General features: G+C 49.7%; 6 protein-coding genes across 6 annotated transcripts; 2 read left to right on the top strand and 4 right to left on the bottom strand.

The window, feature by feature from the left end:
* Positions 1-9: 9 nt before the first annotated feature.
* On the bottom strand, positions 10-570 carry TrAtP1_002243 (uncharacterized protein; the record flags this gene model as incomplete). The annotated part of the gene is made up of 4 exons (XM_066111371.1): positions 10-92; positions 140-172; positions 267-391; positions 545-570. The coding sequence occupies 4 exons, from the start codon at positions 568-570 to the stop codon at positions 10-12; spliced, it is 267 nt and encodes an 88-aa protein (XP_065967445.1).
* A 1,332-nt stretch (positions 571-1,902) lies between these two features.
* On the bottom strand, positions 1,903-2,205 carry TrAtP1_002242 (uncharacterized protein; the record flags this gene model as incomplete). The annotated part of the gene is made up of 1 exon (XM_066111370.1): positions 1,903-2,205. One exon carries the CDS (start codon positions 2,203-2,205, stop codon positions 1,903-1,905), a length of 303 nt encoding a protein of 100 aa, XP_065967444.1.
* Positions 2,206-3,414: 1,209 nt separating this feature from the next.
* TrAtP1_002241 (uncharacterized protein) lies at positions 3,415-6,149 on the bottom strand (the record flags this gene model as incomplete). The annotated part of the gene is made up of 3 exons (XM_014086294.2): positions 3,415-4,783; positions 4,852-5,508; positions 5,614-6,149. The coding sequence occupies 3 exons, from the start codon at positions 6,147-6,149 to the stop codon at positions 4,498-4,500; spliced, it is 1,479 nt and encodes a 492-aa protein (XP_013941769.2). The 3' UTR covers positions 3,415-4,497.
* Positions 6,150-7,078: 929 nt separating this feature from the next.
* TrAtP1_002240 (uncharacterized protein) lies at positions 7,079-8,229 on the bottom strand. The gene is made up of 4 exons (XM_014085241.2): positions 7,928-8,229; positions 7,531-7,857; positions 7,366-7,464; positions 7,079-7,272 (listed from the first exon to the last, which is right to left on the bottom strand). The coding sequence occupies exons 1-4, from the start codon at positions 7,967-7,969 to the stop codon at positions 7,198-7,200; spliced, it is 543 nt and encodes a 180-aa protein (XP_013940716.2). The 5' UTR covers positions 7,970-8,229; the 3' UTR covers positions 7,079-7,197.
* A 1,094-nt stretch (positions 8,230-9,323) lies between these two features.
* TrAtP1_002239 (Type I Iterative PKS) lies at positions 9,324-16,839 on the top strand. The gene is made up of 5 exons (XM_066111369.1): positions 9,324-10,057; positions 10,120-10,504; positions 10,579-15,485; positions 15,553-15,875; positions 15,930-16,839. The coding sequence occupies exons 1-5, from the start codon at positions 9,556-9,558 to the stop codon at positions 16,776-16,778; spliced, it is 6,966 nt and encodes a 2,321-aa protein (XP_065967443.1). The 5' UTR covers positions 9,324-9,555; the 3' UTR covers positions 16,779-16,839.
* A 688-nt stretch (positions 16,840-17,527) lies between these two features.
* Positions 17,528-19,490, top strand: TrAtP1_002238 (uncharacterized protein). The gene is made up of 2 exons (XM_014085177.2): positions 17,528-17,793; positions 17,861-19,490. The coding sequence occupies exons 1-2, from the start codon at positions 17,677-17,679 to the stop codon at positions 18,263-18,265; spliced, it is 522 nt and encodes a 173-aa protein (XP_013940652.1). The 5' UTR covers positions 17,528-17,676; the 3' UTR covers positions 18,266-19,490.
* Positions 19,491-19,520: the final 30 nt, after the last annotated feature.

Here is a 19,520-nt window from a genome sequence, read left to right as displayed (position 1 = left end):
GCTCGCATCTCACATGCTGCTCGCTGGCACTCGTCTTGGTATGACCTTTTGAACGGGCGAGGTGAGGCTTAGCTTGGTGAGCAAACGACTGGCTGGCGTGATTTCTTTGTTAGTGTCGGCGGGAGTCAGTCATACATACTGTGAACAGCACAGCACTGTACAGCAAGCGAAGCTGAACAGCGAAAGAAGGGATTAGAAGATCAAAAGCCAAAACAGACACCATGACTCGTTGGCACGGATCTACTGGTCAAAGACGGCGCACGTACCGTGTTTCGGGTTGCATTGCATCTGCATTTGCTCGTCCTGTTGTTTGTTCTCTTCGCCGTCAGTCTGCGAGAGGCCTCTGCTGCTGCTGCTGCTGCGTGCCTTCACCGGCTGCGCAATGCAATGCCTGTCAGAAAGCAATCAGCCAGGCGAATCAAATCGGCCAATTCCCATCGTATCCTCGTCAGCACTCGGTGTCCCTGCAACTCGTCTTCCTACATAGCCTCCCCATAATCGCTGGAGCCTTGTTGCCAAACGCACAGGCAAGAAAGCTGCAGACCTCGCTCTTCCCACGTCCATCGCCATTATCCTATCGGAGGCACGCTCGGTATCTGCCTAGGGAAGCTGAAGGACAGGAGTGGCAGCACAAAGCAGCTCCTGGATCAATTGGCCAGTAGCCAAGCTCGGCGGCACGCAGGCGCAATCCATTGGCCAATGGCTCACGCCTCGGCATCCACCCCGTCCCTCGCGTGACTCTGTCCACCTGAGCTCTGCCCTCCATCACAGCGAGCATGTAGGCCTACAACCAGTATCGAATATATATAAACACCCCATTTTCTTGTCTCATCTTGGAATGCGATATGCGATAGAATTCGCTCGGCCGCACTTGCTGGAGGAAGAGAAATCAACGTCAGCTTTGCCAATCAATCCACCAATTCGACCACAACTTGACTCGCAAACTGAGGGGGGGGAAGGAGGGGGAAAGCGAGGCACAGACAGGACTGAGAGAGACACACAGTGACCAGAAAACAAACAAGACCAGGGTGGGGGGTGTAGACTGATTGAAAAAAAAAGAGGAGGAGAATCTGGATCTGAGAAGCATAAACTGCGTGCATGATACATTGACACAAGCCAACCAAACGCAAGAGACACTAACCCGCCTGGTGCCTTGCTCCGCCTGCTCAAGCACGAGAGTGAGTCACAAGGATGGGGCTGACGATGGGAAAGGGAAAAAGAAAAAGGCAACTAAAAAGGGGAGCCGAAGCAAATGGGATGCATGTTCGATTGGGGGGGATTTGGCTTGCCTTGACCTGGCCTAGGCGGCAAATCCCACGAGTTTCTGGCGCTCCAAGGCAGCCGTTCTATCGATAAGCTAACGTTTCCTAAATTGATTCCAGTGCAGTATGAAGTGCTCTATTATTATTCATTCTTCTATTCCTGGTCTACTCGAGTCCTATTTATCTGACATACGTCATGCCCGTAGGCATCAATTGGGAGCAGGCGAATTGGCACTCTGCTGCCTTGGTGATTTGTCTTCTTTTTCCTTTCTTTTTGTTCTTTTCTTAGGGCTGGGAGCTAACTCTCATTCTTTTTCTCTTCTAGGAATCCCAGCCCGAGGCGGCTGGAATGCCCAAACGCGGCGATCCCTCTTCCTTTCCCGCCCTGGCAATCCAAATCCAGTCAATCCCATCAACCCATCCGTCAATCGATTCAAATCCGATTTCTCGACTCCCGCGCCATGTGAAAATAGACCTGACCTGACCCAGAGACAAGACGTACGTCAACGTCATCCCAGCGGATGCCTCCCAAGCCCGCTTGTGGCGGGCGGTTCGACCACTCTAGTTGGGGTCTGGTGAGTGTGGGGGAAAAAAAAGAGACAAGGGAGGATCCATCACCGAGAATGGAGGGGGGGTGGCATTAAACAAGTCGTCTCATCCGCGCGTGTGTCTCGACAGATGACGGAAAAGAGAAATAAGTGATTAATGGAGTTAATGGAGTTTCCTGGAGTCGACTCTCCTCTCGGCCGGAGCAAACCAGTGCAGCAAGGGTAAGATATTGCTCTCGGTAAAGAGGCTTGACAAGAATAATCCAACTGACTCTCCATCTACAGCTGGCTGTCAATTGGGTTTCGATCGGACCAAGCTGGACTGAATCGGATTGGCTTTTCTCGGATCGCTCAGCCATGATGATTCCCTCCCCCCCTCCATCAGCCGTCGTCATCGTCTCTCGTCAGTCTCACTCGCACTCGCTTGACAGCTCAGATCAGCTTCGCTTGGCTCGGGGGCTTTGCTACTGATTTCGAAGTTGATTTGATAGCAAACTCCAGAAAACAAGGGAGACGGCTCGCAAGGAAATGGCCAATGCGTGCAATCCTACAAAGGGGGACGATCCGGCCTGACCGGATCTGCTTCTCCCATTGCATTGAGCCCTTGTTGGGCTTGGCTGTTTCCCTTGCTTGCCGGATTGCTTTGGACAATTTTGTTATTCGCAATACTTGGTGTATTGCACACTCCCAAACTCCGAAGGGGAAGGGGGAGCTCTTTGATTGATCAGCAGCCGAGCGGCTCTCTCAGGAAGCGACCAAGCAGCAAAACCCGACAAAAGAAGAGCCGCCACCCCTGCTCCCCATCAAACCCCAACTAGTGTCCACATCTGGGCCCTGCCGTTCCATCACACTTGCTGCTAGTTCCCAGGCCTAGTGTACCTGTATTTCAGCGATTATCCCGCACCCCAAATCGCATTCTGGAGGGGGGAGGGGAGAATGGAGAGAAGAGAAAGAGAAGAGAAAGAGAAGAGAAAGAAGCGCGTAGATCCTGTCGCACAAGACGCGCGCCATCTCGCTCAAACATGGCGAGGTGAGGCGCCCATCCAATTGGATCTTTTGAGCTGCAAGTACAGTATCAACGCTTCTTTTCTTCTCAAGTGAGGGCTCAATACGGGCCGCTTCGGCGCCTTGACATGATATACCTAGAACATGCCCTCCCGCGACGCCTCTCCGCCCTTGGGGCTTGCCTTTGTCCTGTTGCTACAGATGCTGGCTCTAGCTCCACGGGAAGCTTATCTCCAGATAAAAGATGTCTAGTGGAGGGAAACAAGATGGATGGGGGTTGCTACAATGCGACATCGTGACAGTGACGGGTGATGGGCTCAAACAGATCACGGGCTCGTCGTCGTCGCCCGTCAAGCATCAAGCACTTGCGTCATTGCCTCGATTATTTCTCTCGTTTTTCTTCAACTCACGCCCCTCCCTCAAAATCTTTCTCTCTTCTTCTTATGTGTACAGTATGTTTCGTCCTCGTTCGTTTCGGCTCCGACGTTTTGGCATCTGCTGCGAGATTTGCGATCCCCCCCCTCCCTCTCACCCCCCGTTTTCGTTCCCAGCTTAGCTTGCCCGTAGAGTAGCACATGGGCATCTCTAGTCTGTCTGCAGACCTGAGCGAAATGCAGTAGATAACTCCGTAGCTTCTCAACAGACGCGAGAGACTCCCCTCCCTCTCGCTCTCCTAGTCTTGTAAGTGTGTGTGATTTTCCCCCACCTACGGCTCTTCCCACTGCGTTTTTTGCGGAATTTCCCTCGGTCTTTAGGGGGGGCGTGTTTGAAAACAACCCCCCCCGCTGCTTTTCTGCTATCTACGGCTACTACGGCTGCAGTTCGACGTCGTGCTCCCGCTCCTTTTGCTCTTGTGCCCCTTGCGAGGAGAGCAGCACCAGCAGGGGGGATTGCGAGCGAGCAGAGAACGCGCCATGCAACTATTTTGCATAACGCCCATCTACATGTACTTTGTATGCAACAGGGAATCGTCCCATGTGGCCGGAGAGAGGGCCCTTGCGGATCAGCGTGCTTGTCACTGTTAACTCGCATTAATTAAGGCACAGGGCAGATCCAGGGTGCGCTGTGCTTCTGTTCTATGCAGAAACGGTATAAGATGGACGGAGGAGCGCGGCAGTTGAATTAGCCTGTATTGTGTCGATGAAGCACATTGCCCAATGAGGGCTACCAGGACGTTTCCTTCATTTATGACCAAGGGATTGAATATGCCATTGATATAGAGGCATGTTTTTGAATTTAATATATCGCATCGTAGTTAAAAGTCGTCATACTAGACTGTCTGTATGAACAAGAGCAGCTGGGCATTGGATAGCACCTATAAGAAAAGACTTTAGCGACCGCAAGCGTTAAAAATAGCAGCGACGCCTGCTACCCCACCCACTAATTCCAAGATCATCTTTCGCGAATAGTACAGAAAAGCAAAGGCAAAAAAGAATAGGAAAAATGTTTAAGAACAATAATGTTTCTTGATTTACTAGCTAATTTCAATTCCAGTTCGATAACTGTTTCCATTCCGTTTGAATCGCATCATATCGCGGCATATAGCAGCCCACTTGTTTGAAATTCGATCAAGGTATACTTTGAAAAATCACAATCTCTGTCGCCATCTTACTTCCTTCAGACCTTGGCAACATTTCCATCAAAGTACCCTTCCAAATAAAGAGAAAATAAAAGAGAAAAAATCAATCTAACAGCTGAGGCTCGCACTCTCTCAGGATCATCAAAGCCGCAAAATCTGCACCACTACCGCTGAATTCGCAAATCTGCTTCAGCACGTTGCATCTCTTCTTCACCCCGACCGAGAATTGGCCCACAATCACCCCCAGGATCTTGGTAGAGAGCTCCCGTGCCGACCAGCCATTCTTCATGTTACGAGTTCCCCAGAGGCCGATGCCGAGATACTCAGCACGCTGAGCATAATCGTAGCAGTCGGACCACGCGGGGATAATGACTTGAGGGATGCCGGCACTGTGATTTTGTGTTAAACCCTGTTAGCGAACTATAATATCTTGGAAGGCGTGGAAGGAAAAACTTACACAATGGCCTCATTGTAAGAGTTTGCTCCTCCATGATGAATAGAGCAGACGACAGAGCCGGTTCGAAATACAGCAAGAGGGTCGGCTTGGATCCATTCTTTGACTCGGATTCGGTCCTGCTGGAATGCTTGGCAGAGAACTTGCTCGATTCTGCATCCGGGCAGAAACACAGAGTATGCGCCATACTTTCTGAGCTTCCAAAGCACCTGGATACGACCCTTTTTGACATCTTTATCAAGCTCGTTGATGACAATCTTCAAGGCTTTCGCTAGCTCTACAGCCTGGTCCTCAGTCATCTTGACGAGGGTTCCCATGTTGATATAGATGGTTCGTCCCTCTGCGAGCCACTCAGCCAAGTCAGGCTCGGAGACCCAAACAGAGACCGGATGGCGAATGATGGGGCCACAGGCAACAACATGAGCGGGGATTTTGAGCGGGAAATCCAGTTGGGGGAGAGAAGCCACCAGAATCTTGACGTTGTCAGGGCGACGTCGGATAAGATCCATGGGAGTTTTGAGAACTGTGTGGGCGGTCAGGTATGACTGAACATCCTTTCTCTGGGGGTCCTTCTTGAATGCCTTGGTAGTGAAATTGACATAGTATGCGTTCAAGAGGACCTTGTGCCAGGGGACGGGATACGGGAATCCGGAGAAGAGCCTTTAAAACAATTTTAAACAAACGTTAGCATAGTTTAACACTGATAGAGGAGAGAAAGGATGGGTACAGAGGCCGATAGAGAAAAGAAATTTGGACTTTACTTACGCAGGAAACTTCCAAAGTCTAGCTCCTCGAGGCTGTTCCAATGCTGCAAACTCCTTGATGGATTTAGGGCTCAAGCAAATGAACTTGACATCCAAATGATAACAAGCCGTCAAGCCAGCTGCCATGCAGCTGTTCACCACAATCAGAGTAGGGTCAACACTTCTGATGATGTTGACAATAGAGGCAAAGAGATCAACCATCTGGCGTCCCGTGTACGGCATGTGGACCGCAGCAGCATCTTTGATCGCTTTGCGAGTGTTTCTAAAACCAGGAGGTTGGATGAAAGACAGCGGGTAGGTAGGGCCGCTTTGCTTGCTGTTGAAGTGGTCTTGGACTGCCTGCATCAGCGGCAAGCCGTTGATCTGGTGATAGGTAGCACCTGCAGGAACATCATCATCGAAGCCAGGAGGAGTAGCGAGGTGGATTTCAACAGTGTAGTCTGCATCGCGGACAGACTGGGCGGTAGCGAGGAAGACGTTGAGCTCGCCGGGCTCAACATCCGTGACGAACAGGACTCTCTTTGGTTGAATTGCCATTGCGAGAGAGGCTTGAAGAGAGAGGAAGAAGAAAAGGAAGAAGAAGAAGAGGGGAGGGAAGAAGAGGGGAGAATGGGAAGGAAGGATAGGCGGTAGGGGATTTTGCCAGTCATTGTGCGCACCGCCTTGCCAGCTGCCAGCTGCCAGCAGTCACTCACCAGTCACTCACCCATCACTTTTTGCTCACTTTTCACTCACCTTTGCTAAGGCCTTTAAGCAGAGGGCTTTTAGACGAGCGGTGCAACATTTGCGTCTAAATTATAGTGCGAATCCGTCTACTGTATCTAGATGCTATTGTCCTGGGAAGCCGGTAGCAGATGTGCCGTACCACCAATTTATGCCTTGGGTGTACATATTGGCCGCCATCGAGTTTTAAATAATATACAAAGCTTGAAAATTCAATTTTATTAGAAGACGAAAGCGACTTGCATGCTTTCAGCGCTATGAACATGCAAGAACGGATAAATAAACGACGTTGTGGTTGGAGTTTTTGAATATAGCTGAAACCGCTTTTGGAGGCTTCCTCCTCCCTGCTATAGACATTTGCGGGTAAGACATCGTTTCCGGCCAACACTACCAAAAATTGCATCGGCTTTAATACAATTAAAAAAAGTATTTATTTGAAAATATACTATGCAGTAAAATACCAATGCGCAAAAGCAAGAAAAGGCCCTTTGGTGGTGCTGTCTTTAAATCAGCGCTTACTATCTGACGCGCTGTGATCAACACTCAGAAGCCGAAAAATAGCAGTCAAGTGTATTTCTTTGGCATAATTACATGCTTCTGGCTCCCATCTTTGATTCTCATCCGTCCAAATATGCTCTAATTCCATCACCAGCATCATGCCGCCTGCGCAAAAGTCCTCTCAATCGCCTCCGAAAGCTCCTTCACGGTCACTTCGTCTCTAGGAACCGTGTGGCCCTTTCCATGATCAAACAAAATGGCCGTGTCCTCGTCACATATCCCATAAAGCGCCACTGCACCGTGGATATACGGATCGCTGCAGCCGACTACGTGGCATGTCGGGATATCAATCATCACATCGTGCTCATCTGCGAGGAGCGTCTGGACACGCCCGTCGACGATCTGGACAGGGGGGCCAGCCGGCAAAGAAGATGGCGCTCTAACAGGCAGTTAGCATGATGCCGACATCTCTATTGTATAAATAAAGGGGAAAGGGTTTCGAGAAGAGGGAAGAGGAGATGGGGCCTCGAACCTTGATGCGTCGAGGACGGCCTTGCTCTCTGAAGAGGCGCTGCTCTTCGAGAATCAACGTCGCTGCCGTCGTTGCTCCTTCAGAGTAACCAAGGATGCTCTTATTTTGGCCCACATCCCGTCAGCAAATCACATTCACAACTTACAGAAAGCGGCCAGAACTCACATCAATTTCCGGATCGTCATCCAGAAGCTGCAACAGCCGATTCATGCTGTCAATCACAGCTGGGGCAGCAAACTGCTCTTTATTTGCCACAAGCTTCCGCATCGTGTCTTCGGGCGAGCTTCCTTGAGGCATGTCTCTAATCTTAACAATCAGCTGCTCCAGCTCGCTCATGCCGTCAATGTCCATGAATCGGTACAGCGGCGGAGCGCCAAAGTAGTCGTCAAAGCCAGGCGGTGGCGTCGCTTTTGTAAACCCGTTGATCCATTTGAACTCGACGCCAGTTCGCGTTGTGGCATCGGTAAATATGCCAAGCTGGACTTTGAAGTTCTAGGTGTGTACAGGATAAAAAGTAATTAGCAACATGAACGGAGCCCGTATTTGGTGTTTCAAAACTCACAGAAGCACTGCCAAAGGCTCCGTGCAGACAGAGTACTTTCATGCTGGCCAAACCGATACCAGGTAAAAAATGATATGAATCGGACAAGCTGCTAGCTCAATTAAAGAGACAGAAGATGAGAGAAAATGTCTCCCTTTCAAACGCGTTTATCGCAGAGTGAAGCTTATCTTCTCGCAAGTATTTTGGGAATCTGTGCACTACGTCAATAATTAAGATCATCCATCCCCTGATTTGCCTTTGATTACGAATTGCATAATTAGTGTCGCCTTGCTTTCAAGGGATGAAATCGCGGTTGCCCGACGGCGGTGAAGTCGCGTCTAGTCTGAGACACTCTCGTGCCGTGTCGCTTTCCAACCAAGGTTTTGACGGGTTCGACTGCGAAGGGTAATAATCTGTACTTTTTGGCTGTAATAATGGTAGTATTACTACTATTTCCCTCATTCAACGTATTTTTTCGAGCAAAACGCGTCAGATACTGAGACTTGATCAGAAGAAAAAGAAGGAGGTGATCAACATCCAAGGCATGAATTTGTATCATACAGCAAGACAACATCCCATGGTAGCAACAGCAGCAGAAATTTGAGACAAAGCTCCAATTTTTGAAGACATCAAATGAGATTGTTACACAGACTGACGCCGTTTATTGTCCGAGCTGTCATCGTATTAGTAGGATAAGTGAATCTCTGGACAGCGGGTGCTCCCGTGACACTGAACTAAATTTTCATTCCTGGAGGCTCTTTTTAGACAGCTCTCACAATTTCACCAAAACACCATCTGCTCTTTTTTCATTTTCCTATATGGCAATAGCAAAAAAAAAGACCGCCAGCACTGTTCTCAAGCTTACCTTGGATGTAACTAGATATGACCTCCATTCAGACTCATGGACAGAATAGAGCGCCTGTGCGCTTCACAAAATTCGGCGATCGGTGAGCCCCAAAATAGAACTTACTAAGATAGGTATAATACAGACGTGAGCTATGACTAAGGTAGCTTTGAGTCGCCGCAAGTATATGCGTCCTATATGTAACCGTAATTTCGCTGATGTTGTACTGCATCATCGTAGTAGGAGCTCGGACATGAAATATAGGAGCATACCGTTTTCAGCTTTGCTCCCACCACACGTGTATGCCGAAATAGCTGGATTGATAGCTCGCACAACATGCAAACGCCTGAACGTCTGATGCTCCAATACTCCAAGCTCTCCAGCTTCACACTAGAAGTAATCCAGAGTCCCTCAGCTCAAGTCTTGCAGCCAACGCAGAAAGGAATTTAAAAGGCATCCATATATCCCTATACCAAAACTCCCTTGCAGCACGGAGACACGGCTTCAGGATTGGTGAGACATTTCAATCGCGGGATGAATCCAGGGCCACCTCTATTGTTGTACAATAAAACTGGTAATATACATGTTCAAAAACATGACATTGGCATTGGCATTGGCACTGGCTGGCAAACTGTAAGCTAAAGTTCTTGTAATACCGTCAGGGTAATTAATGGCGTTATTAGAAGCTCGAGCACCACAAACCTTGGATGCCAAAACGCCACGTCAATCCTGGTCAATATTTTCAACCTTAACATGTACGGTGAAACATGTTAAATGAATAGTGTCTCTCAGTGACCCCCTTTAAATGGTTATCCTTATTAAACCATGCGGTATAACAAAAGTCAATTCCGTAAAGCACCATGTCGAGTTAAATAATCTCCTCCCCGCCATTGTCGCTCCTCCCCTTTGGCATTGTTTTGTATCGCAATGTGAAAAGAGCCCTAGGCAAAACCTCGATTTGTTTTTTCTCGAGATCTCGAAAGAGACGCTCACCCACAGCCTCATCATGGCGTCTTCCAACGGGGACGCGCCCTCAAAGGCTCCTATGCCTCTCGCCATTGTCGGCATGTCTTGCCGCCTATCAGGTGGTGTGTCGACGCTTGACGACTTTTGGACCATGTTATCGCGTTCTCGTGACGGCTGGAGGCCGATTCCTGAAGAACGATACTCAGCCAAGGCATATTATCACCCCGATCCGCACAAAAAGGGCTGCTTCAACCAAAAAGGCGGATACTTCATGACAGGCGATATGTCAACGTTTGACGCACCATTTTTTAACATCACAAGGCAGGAAGCTGAAGCAATGGGTATGTGTATACGGATAGGTGTGCGCATATGTGAACTACAGTTGGCTCACTCTTATTGTTAGATCCACAACAGAGACACCTCTTGGAGTGCACGTATGAAGCTCTAGAGAATGCCGGTATTCCCAAGCACGACATTGCCGGCAGCAATATGGGCGTTTTCATCGGCGGCACCGCCTCGAATTATCATCTCGGTACCTTGAAAGAGGTAGATCAGATTCCAATGTATGATGCCACGGGTAACCACCAGTCCATCCAGGCTGGGCGCATCTCATACTACTTCAACTTGCACGGCCCTTCCTTTACAGCAGACACGGCCTGCTCATCCGGTTTATACGCATTGCATTTGGCAGTTCAGAGCATTCGTTCGGGAGACTCAGACTCTGCCATCGTCGCAGCGTCTAGCTTGCATCTTCAGCCTCATTATATGATTTCCATGTCCGGATTAGGGTGAGTTCGCGTTGTTTGATCGCATACAATACAGCCCTCTCTTGGACTGCTGAATAGATGCTAACGTTGCCAAGCCTTTTCAATGAACACGGAAAGACATTTGCTTTCGACCACAGGGCAAACTCAGGTTTCGCTCGAGGCGAAGGCACAGGCTGCCTCATTCTCAAACCACTTCACAAAGCGCTGGCCGACAACGACAAGATATACTCGGTCATTGTCAACACTGGTGTCAACCAAGATGGCAAAACCTCAGGATTGACGTATCCGAGCGGCGATGCGCAAGAACAGCTGATGCGCGATGTTTACGCCAGAGCTGGTATTTCACCACAAGATACTGGATACGTCGAAGCCCATGGAACGGGTACGCGGGCTGGTGATCCTATAGAGGCCAATTCCGTCCATCGTGTCTTTGGAGACGGGCGTACAAAGCGTGCTCCATTATACATGGGCTCCGTGAAGTCAAACGTCGGCCATTTAGAAAACGCAAGCGGGATAATTTCCATAATCAAAGCGTCAATGATGCTAGACAGGGGTTTTGTTCTTCCCAACGTCAACTTCGAAAAGGCAAACGAAGCGATCCCCCTTGATGAGTGGAACATCAAAGTTCCAACCAGTATCCGACCGTGGCCAAGGAACAAGCGTTTCATCAGCGTGAACAGCTTTGGATTTGGAGGCTCTAATGCACACGCCGTGCTTGAGAGAGTTCCAACGGCCCTTGCGGATCTTCCTCAAGACAATCAGAATACCACTCCAAGGTTATTTGTATTATCCGCTCATGACGAAAGTGCCGCCAAGCGAAAGGCTGAAAATCTCGGCATCTACATCGAGCAACACCCCGAAGTCTTCCAGAAGCGACTCGTCAACGACATGGCATATACACTTGGAGAAAGGAGGACGCATCTGCAGTGGCGCATCGCGATTGCAGCGTCTTCGTGTAGTGAGCTTGCAAATGCTCTCAACAGCATCAGCGCCACTCCTGGAGTAGTGGCCTCCAAAGAGCCAAAAGTGGCATTTGTATATACCGGCCAGGGAGCTCAGTGGGCGGAGATGGGCAAAGAGCTCATGGAAAGCCATCCAATTTTTGCCAGAGCCGTCGAGACTTGCAGCAACCATCTGCAATCAATTGGTGCCGAGTTCTCTCTGCTGGAAGAGCTCGCCAAGAGCAGCAAAGAGACGCTGGTCAACGAGGCACACATTTCGCAACCTGCATGCACGGCTATACAGATTGGCCTCACAAAGCTTTTGAACGCCTGGGGAGTTTCACCCTCGGCAGTCGTCGGCCACTCCAGTGGTGAAATTGGTGCTGCCTTTGCTGCTGGTGCCATCACCCTTGAGGACGCCATGTCTGTGGCCTATTGGCGCGGTAAGGTTTCCTCGGAAATGAAAGTCAAGCATCCCGATCTTCGAGGTGCCATGCTTGCTGTCGGAGCCAAAGCCGAAGACATTAGAGTCATTATTAAGACTCTGGGGCTTAAAAGGGTCGGTGTAGCCTGCGAAAACTCTCCAAATTCGATTACTGCTTCAGGAGACGAAGAAGATGTCGACAGATTGGCTGCTGAACTAGAGAGTCGAAGCATCTTCAACCGCAAACTGCGAGTGGCGATGGCATACCACTCTGCTCATATGCAACTAGTTGCTGATGACTACAAGGCTGCCATTAAATACGTGACATCCAAGTCCTCTTCGAATGCCGAGTTTTATTCATCATTATTCGGGAACAAGATTGGCTCGACATCATTACTCGATCCATCATATTGGGTCGAGAACTTGACAAAACCCGTCCTCTTCTCTTCGGCTTTCAAAGAGCTTTATCTTGGCACAGAGCCGGATATCGTCATTGAGATTGGCCCGCACTCGGCCCTTGAGGGTCCAATCAAGCAGATCCTGAAAACTATCAGCCCTCAGGTTGCTTTGGGGGTCAAATATTTGCCTTCTCTCGTTCGTAAACAGCACGCTACCTCATCCATCTTGAATTGCGCGGGTAGCTTATTTGTCAAGGGGCACCCCATCAACTTGCGTGAAATCAATCGCCCCAATAAAGGCGTCCGAGCCCCTACTCTTGTCGCAGACTTTCATCCGTATGGCTGGTCAGAGCACAAGTACTGGTTTGAGCCTCGGTCAGCTAAGCAGATGCGCCAGAAGCCATTTGGTCGCCATGATCTCCTAGGCCTCTTGGAGGACTCATATAGCGATGTTGAGCCTAGGTGGAAAAATGTCATCTCCACAGACGATGTGCCTTGGGTCAAGGATCATCGCATGCAGTCTCTAACCACGTTTCCTTTGGCGGGCTATATCTGCATGGCTGTAGAAGCTGCATCACAGCGAGCACAGCTGCGAGGTATTCCAACTGCGCAAATCGAAAGCTTCCGTCTCCGAGAGGTTCAAGTGTCGAAAGCTCTCATATTAGACGACGGCGTTCCATATGAGACGGTGTTTTCTCTGAAGCCTTATGCCGAGGGTACCAGATCCTACTCCAGTGAGTGGGATGAGTTTCAAATTTTGTCGTGGAACTCAGCCAGAGGCTGGCTGGAGCATTGCAGAGGGTTGGTTGGCATCAAAAAGATGGCCCCAGCCAATCCAGTCAACAGTGCTTTGCTCCAAGCCGCCTCTACTCGCCGCCAGCACATCAAGGTAATGGACTGCCATCGAGTTTCCATTGATGATTTCTACTCCGAACTGGAGGCACGAGGAGCCGGATACAGCGGAGTCTTTAAAATTTCACCAGATGCTGACTTGAGGCTCGGTGAGAAATATACCACTGCCTCTTTAACAATTCCTGACACCGCAGCTACCATGCCGCTATCTTATGAAACAGCATCTATTGCGCCATCGGCATTCATCGATCTATTCTTTCAGCTCACATTTCCGATACTTGGTGCTGGCAGTGGCAAGATGCCTTCCCTTTTCATGCCCTCCGCCGTTAAAGAGATCGATATAAGCAGCGCGTTGCCAAACAAACCAGGCGATCGGGTGCAAGTCGTTGTTAACGGATACCTAGATTTTGAAGCCCCCGGACCCGTTGACTTTTTCATTGATTCCTGGCATCAAGATTCTACTACGCCCGTTGTAAAAATGAGTGGATTTAGGGTGACGCCAGTAAATGGCGATATCGTTGAGATTATAAGTCCGCGATCTATCTGTTACAAGGTGGAATGGGAACCACTTGACAAGAGAGACAAGAAGCCGACTAAGGAAGACATAAAGAACGGCGCTACCAAAAACGGCCATAAGAGCAAGAACTCTGTTGAACAAACATCAGCCATCGGCAACGGGCAAAAGAACCACACCAATAGTAACCATCAAGCCTCCAATGGGACCAATGGCACCAATGGGACTAAAGCCCATTCAAACGGTCACCAAAGGCTTGAAAAGCCTCTTGAGAAAGTCAACGGAAATGGCGTGGAAATTGGCAACACCAAAAGATTGAATGGCCATTTTGCAGAGGACAGCGCGAATGATGGCTTCAATGATGTTGATTTCATCGTAATCTCCCACCACAATGAAAACCATCAGCTGGAAAGGGCTCTCTTGGATCTGCTAGCATTGCGCACTGCAAAGACTCCACGCCTAGTTGCCTTGTCCGATGTCGTTCCTGAGCCGACCGCTTGTTATATCTGCCTGTCTGAAATAGACAAGCCAATATTTGCCAACATGGGCGCTAAAATCTTTGACAAGTTGCAGAATCTGTTCACCGTCTGTCATTCCATGCTTTGGGTGACGTCTGGGGCATATCGATTTGCAGAGAGCCCAGAGAACAATATTGCGCAAGGTTTCTTGCGCACAGTTCGTTCCGAGGCAAACAAAGCCGTGGCGTCTCTGGATCTAGATCCCCATTCTAAACTCGATGCCCGTGATACAGCCGAGCTGATTCTTCGTGCAATCAAAGTCTCAGTTTCAACAGCCGAGGATGATGCTCCCATAAACTATGAGTTTGCGGAAGAAGGAGGCAAACTGATGGTGCCCCGCATTGTCAAGCAAGACGACATGAATCTTGCAATTTTCCATGATACAGAGACTTCAAATTCCCCACCTTATTTACAGCCATTTGATCAGGCTGGACGGCGTCTCACTGTGGCTGTCGGTACCTACGGTGCTCTAGACTCTCTGTACTGGAAAGACGAGCGTGAAATGGCTTTGGGTCCTGAGGAGGTCGAGATCAAGGTGGCGTGCACAGGAATGAACTTTAAAGATGTTGTCATTGCCATGGGTCAAGTATCCAGCCCGTATCTCGGCGTCGAATGCAGTGGCACCATATCTCGCATCGGTTCTCGTGTAAATTCTCTGAGAGTCGGCGACCGAGTCTGTGCCATGTCTCTGGGGGCATATGGCACATACTCTCGATGTCTCGCCTCTAGCGCGGCTGTTATTCCCAGTGACATGAGCTTTGTGGTGGCGGCGTCAATCCCCGTGGTATACTGCACCGCATATTACGGCATCGTGGATCTCGCCAGGCTAGAATATGGCGAGAAGATACTGATTCACGCTGCATCTGGCGGCGTCGGCCAAGCAGCTATCCAGCTAGCCCAGATGGTAGGGGCTGATATTTATGCCACTGTTGGCAGTGCAGACAAAAAGCAATTCATCATGGATAAATATGGCATCCCAGAGAGCCGCATCTTCTACAGTCGAGATACTGCATTCGGGCCAGCCCTTCGAGAGGCTACAGGCGGCTGCGGAGTCGATGTCGTGCTCAACTCGCTTGCAGGCGACCTTCTTCGCGAAACGTGGAACTGCCTTGCACCTTTTGGGCGCTTCATTGAGCTGGGAAAGCGAGACATCACGAACAACACAAGACTTGAGATGGCTAAGCTCGAGTATAACTGTACCTTCAGCTCGGTTGATTTGACTCTTGTTGCTGCACAGCGGCCCAAGATCTTGGAACGTGCTTTTGCGTCAGTCATGCGACTCCTCGAGAGCAAGACAATCAGGCCCATTGAGCCCATCACTTCCGTCAGCATTCAAGATGTCGAAGGAGCACTTCGTAAACTGCAAAGTGGCAAGACGGTGGGAAAGCTCGTGGTGACACATGGTGGCTACTGCCAAGTCAGGGCTACACATCCCCCCGCCTCGCTCGGACATGCTGGAGCGCGATGCGACGTACATAATTATTGGTGGAACTGGAGGCTTGGGGCGCTCCATCACGCGACGAATGGTCCGCCGGGGTGCTCGACACATTGTTTTGCTCTCTCGAGGTGGTAAGATGACAAATGATGTGAATAAGCTGATGAAGGAGAGTCGAAAGTTGGGTGCCTCGATATACGTGGTGCCTTGCGATGTTGCCAATGAGAAGAATGTTTTGGAGCTGGTGGAGCAATTGGAGGATGATCTTCCGCCCATTAGGGGCATTATTCATGCCGCCATGGTTCTAAGAGTATGTCCTCCTCTCAAAGCCCCTGTGTAGTCCAGCCACTAACAAATTTCTTAGGACGTCCTTTTTGAGAAGATGACTTTTGAAGATTATGAAGCTGTTGTCCAAAGTAAAATATCAGGAGCGTGGAACTTCCACAAGGCCCTCATGAAAACTCGGCTCCAGTTCTTCATTGTCCTCTCTTCCGTTGCTGGTATAGTGGGCAACCGAGGCCAAGCACATTATTCTGCGGCAAACACGTATCTGGATGCTCTCGTCCAATATCGGCGCCGCCATGGCCTGACAGCCGCATCTATAGATCTTGCTGCTGTAGAAGGCGTTGGTTATTTGGCTGAGAATGGAGCCAAGATGTCACAAGTAATGAGGAACTTGTCGGACAACACCCTGGGCGAGGCAGAAGTTCTGGCATTGATTGAATCTGCAATGACAGGAAAAGTCGACGCTTTCTGTCAAGGCCAAGTCATCACCGGGCTAGGCTTTGATAATGCGTCGTCGATGCCATTCTATGCATCGGATGCCAAATTCTCTCATCTGCGTGAGGCCTTGCTCGCCGCATCAGCCGGTGCCGAAGTTTCTTCGGGATCCGAGAGCTTGTCCATTTCTCAGCAGCTCCGCAGATGCAAGGCTGTGGAGGAGGCACAGGATATCGTGACGCTTGGCCTTCGCGACAAGCTCGGCGCCATTCTGATGCTGTCGGAAGAGGTGATGGCGGCACGACAAGGAAACACGTCCATCACTGCCTTTGGGCTGGATTCTCTCAATGCGATTGAGCTTCGGAATTGGATTGGAAAAGAGCTTCAGGCTCACTTGCAGGTTTTGGAGCTGCTGACTAGTGGGCGAGTTGCGGATTTGGCTGGTTTGGTGCTGCGAAAGTCGAGAATCGAAGGAGTTTGGACCAAGAAGTAAGACGGATTTATGATTATCTGGCCAAGGCAAGATTGTTAGCTGCTGCATGGGCAAAGCGAATTATAGATTAATAATTTCAATTGATCATTACCAACCATTTGAATCTTTTGGTAGAATGAAATATCTTCTTTTTCTTTCTTTGTTTGATGGTGGTGATGGTTCCCCGCCAAAAAAGTTACAGTGACGTGCATAGACTGCTGCTTCCTCAGGAACCGCGGGCGCAATCGATAACGCAAATCTTCTTATCTAAGCGAATTCTACGCGACTTTACCCAGATAGGCAATTATCTTTTCATACAGAAAGCGCACCTCGGTAATCAAAAGGCATCAAACTATTGCTCACGCCGCAAAATAGTCGCTTACAACACAACATTTTGTGGCGACAGGACGCATCTTAAAAAAGCAGCGAGGCTTGCGGCATCTTCCGTAGGGCGCTAAACCCCTGCTGAACAATTTTGCCAGAAGAGGAAATGGGGATGCACTGGCCCGCCACTCGCCCTATTCCGCCCTTGGAAAAGGCCGGTGGAGATGCTTCAGCAGCTGAGATCGCGGTGGTGACATCAACGGCGCAAACCTACCCTGAGAGACTGGAATTGCCAAAAAGGGAAATGGAAGAGAAGCACGGGATCGACGATAGTTTGTAATGTGGGGAGGCCCTGATGCGAAATAGGTTTTGCTCGTGCTATTGAGATTTGAAATTCGAGATTCTGATGCGCATCTTGCACAATTCGAAAAGGTATATATAGATGCGATGGATTCTCGGAAAGTTGGTTTATCCCATCCAGCATCACAGCATCAGCACAACAAGCAAAAACCATCAACGCACCATCAAACCGACTACCAACCACCAGCAAAATACCTTGCAATCCCTCCACAAAGCATACATACCATCATTCACCATGAGCAACAACGTTCAATCCAACAATCTCCCTCTTTCTGGCGTTGCCCGAGATGGCTGGTCAACCGAGACCGAAGCCACAGCCACCTGCTTCTGCGGAGCTGTGCAAGTGGTAGTTGTATGTTGCCTACCCTTCTACATCATTTATATTACTACATTGAATACGGAAACTAACACCTTGACAGCCCATTGTAGCTCCAGGCCTGGTCAACACCTTTGTCTGCAACTGCTTCGACTGCCGCAAAGTCACCGCGTCCATGTTCGCCTCCAACTTCACCATCGACAACTCCTACCTCAAGTTTGTTCGTGGCGAGGACAACCTCACTCGCTGGGGCAACAACAAGACGCCCACTTCTAGAACCGAAATGACCAACGGCTTTTGCAAGACCTGCGGCACGCTCATGTACCGCAGGAGCGAGGTTTTCCCCAACCAGAGCTACATGAGAATCGGCACCGTTGACGACTTCAACCTGCACGAAACCAAGCTCAAGCCCGAGGTCGAAATCTTCACTGATAACCGTGTGGGCTGGTGGCACGGAGTGGATGGAGCCAAGGCCATATCAGGTGCTCTCACGAGTGCCTCCAAGTGACTGCGCGAGAGGAAGACGAGATTGTAAATAAGTATTGGCCTAAGCATGTACTATACTATACATATACAATAGAGGTGTTGGCGGGGGGTGTTCTAGATTGGTGAATAGACTTTTCTTCTTCTATTACTCCGTATTACTATATGCATCCTTCTCCTGCCTGACGTGTCAGAAATGTGGCTGCTTACCGTACAGCCGCATTGCATACCTAGATATTTAAGCATAGCTACATGCTTCGTATATGTGCTAATTACCCACCAGCATCTAGTAAGACAAAGACGCATCCAGGTACTCAATACGAAGTAGAGGGCCTCCCTTCAGCTGTTCCTTGGGCTCGTGTGGTAAATCATGCGTGGTGCCGAGAACATGATTGGTGCAACCATGGCCAAGAAAAAGAAGCTCTTCCCGTGTCTCGCGGTGAGTTATCCGACTCGAAGCGGTGGTTCCGTCATACATTCCGCCGTCACACAACACCATGATGCCACCTTTTCCGCAGCGTTGCATTTCAGGTGCCGACGTGGCACACGGCTTAGCTTCTTAGTGGCCTAATGCAGCGGAATATTTTCTCCAGATGGGCGGGATGGAGCGGGTGCAGCACTGCAGCCATGTGCCGATGACACCCTATGGGCTGATGCCGAGGCCGAGATGCGACTTTTCAACCTTCAGCTCTGATGAGGCAGCTTGAGCTCAAGGGAACATTGTGCTGCTGATACTCTGATTTTTTTCTGTTTCCTCGAATCCTTCCCAAGGCTGAGCCCTTGGCACGAGAATTGTCCAAGAGTGAAGCCCCGCATCTCAAAATACGATGCTTGGCGCGTCGATCCCGTCCAAGAGCTGCTACGTTAGCGACTGGCTCTGCCTCACTTACAGCCGACGCCTTATTGTGCTCTCTCGTCAACCTGCAGTAGTCGATACATTACGCAATAGAAAGATCGAGACATCATCCTTCGGCCCTCGTATTTGTTGTACGACTATTTCATGCGCTTTAGGCCGCTGACTCGAAGGCTTCACCGCTAGGTAGATGCTCTTTTGGGAAACGCGGTGTTCGTATTCTAAGAGGCCTTAAGCTTAACCTGGAAACTTGGGTAGCGCAGATCCCCCGGGATGTCGGTCGTTGGGGTGGGGAGACGGCCGCTTCTGTCAAAAATAATCCGTCTTGGCCGTAAAGAGAACATCGACTGAGCGGATTGCTCGGTTAAGGCTCGAGTGAAGCGTCATGAGTGAAGCGTCATGAGTGAAGCGTAGTATTGAGGCTCAA

The sequence above is a fragment of the Trichoderma atroviride genome, chromosome 1 (assembly GCF_020647795.1).
Source record: "Trichoderma atroviride chromosome 1, complete sequence".
Classification (NCBI taxonomy): Eukaryota; Fungi; Ascomycota; class Sordariomycetes; order Hypocreales; family Hypocreaceae; genus Trichoderma; species Trichoderma atroviride.
This window is presented reverse-complemented; position numbering and strand designations above follow the sequence as displayed.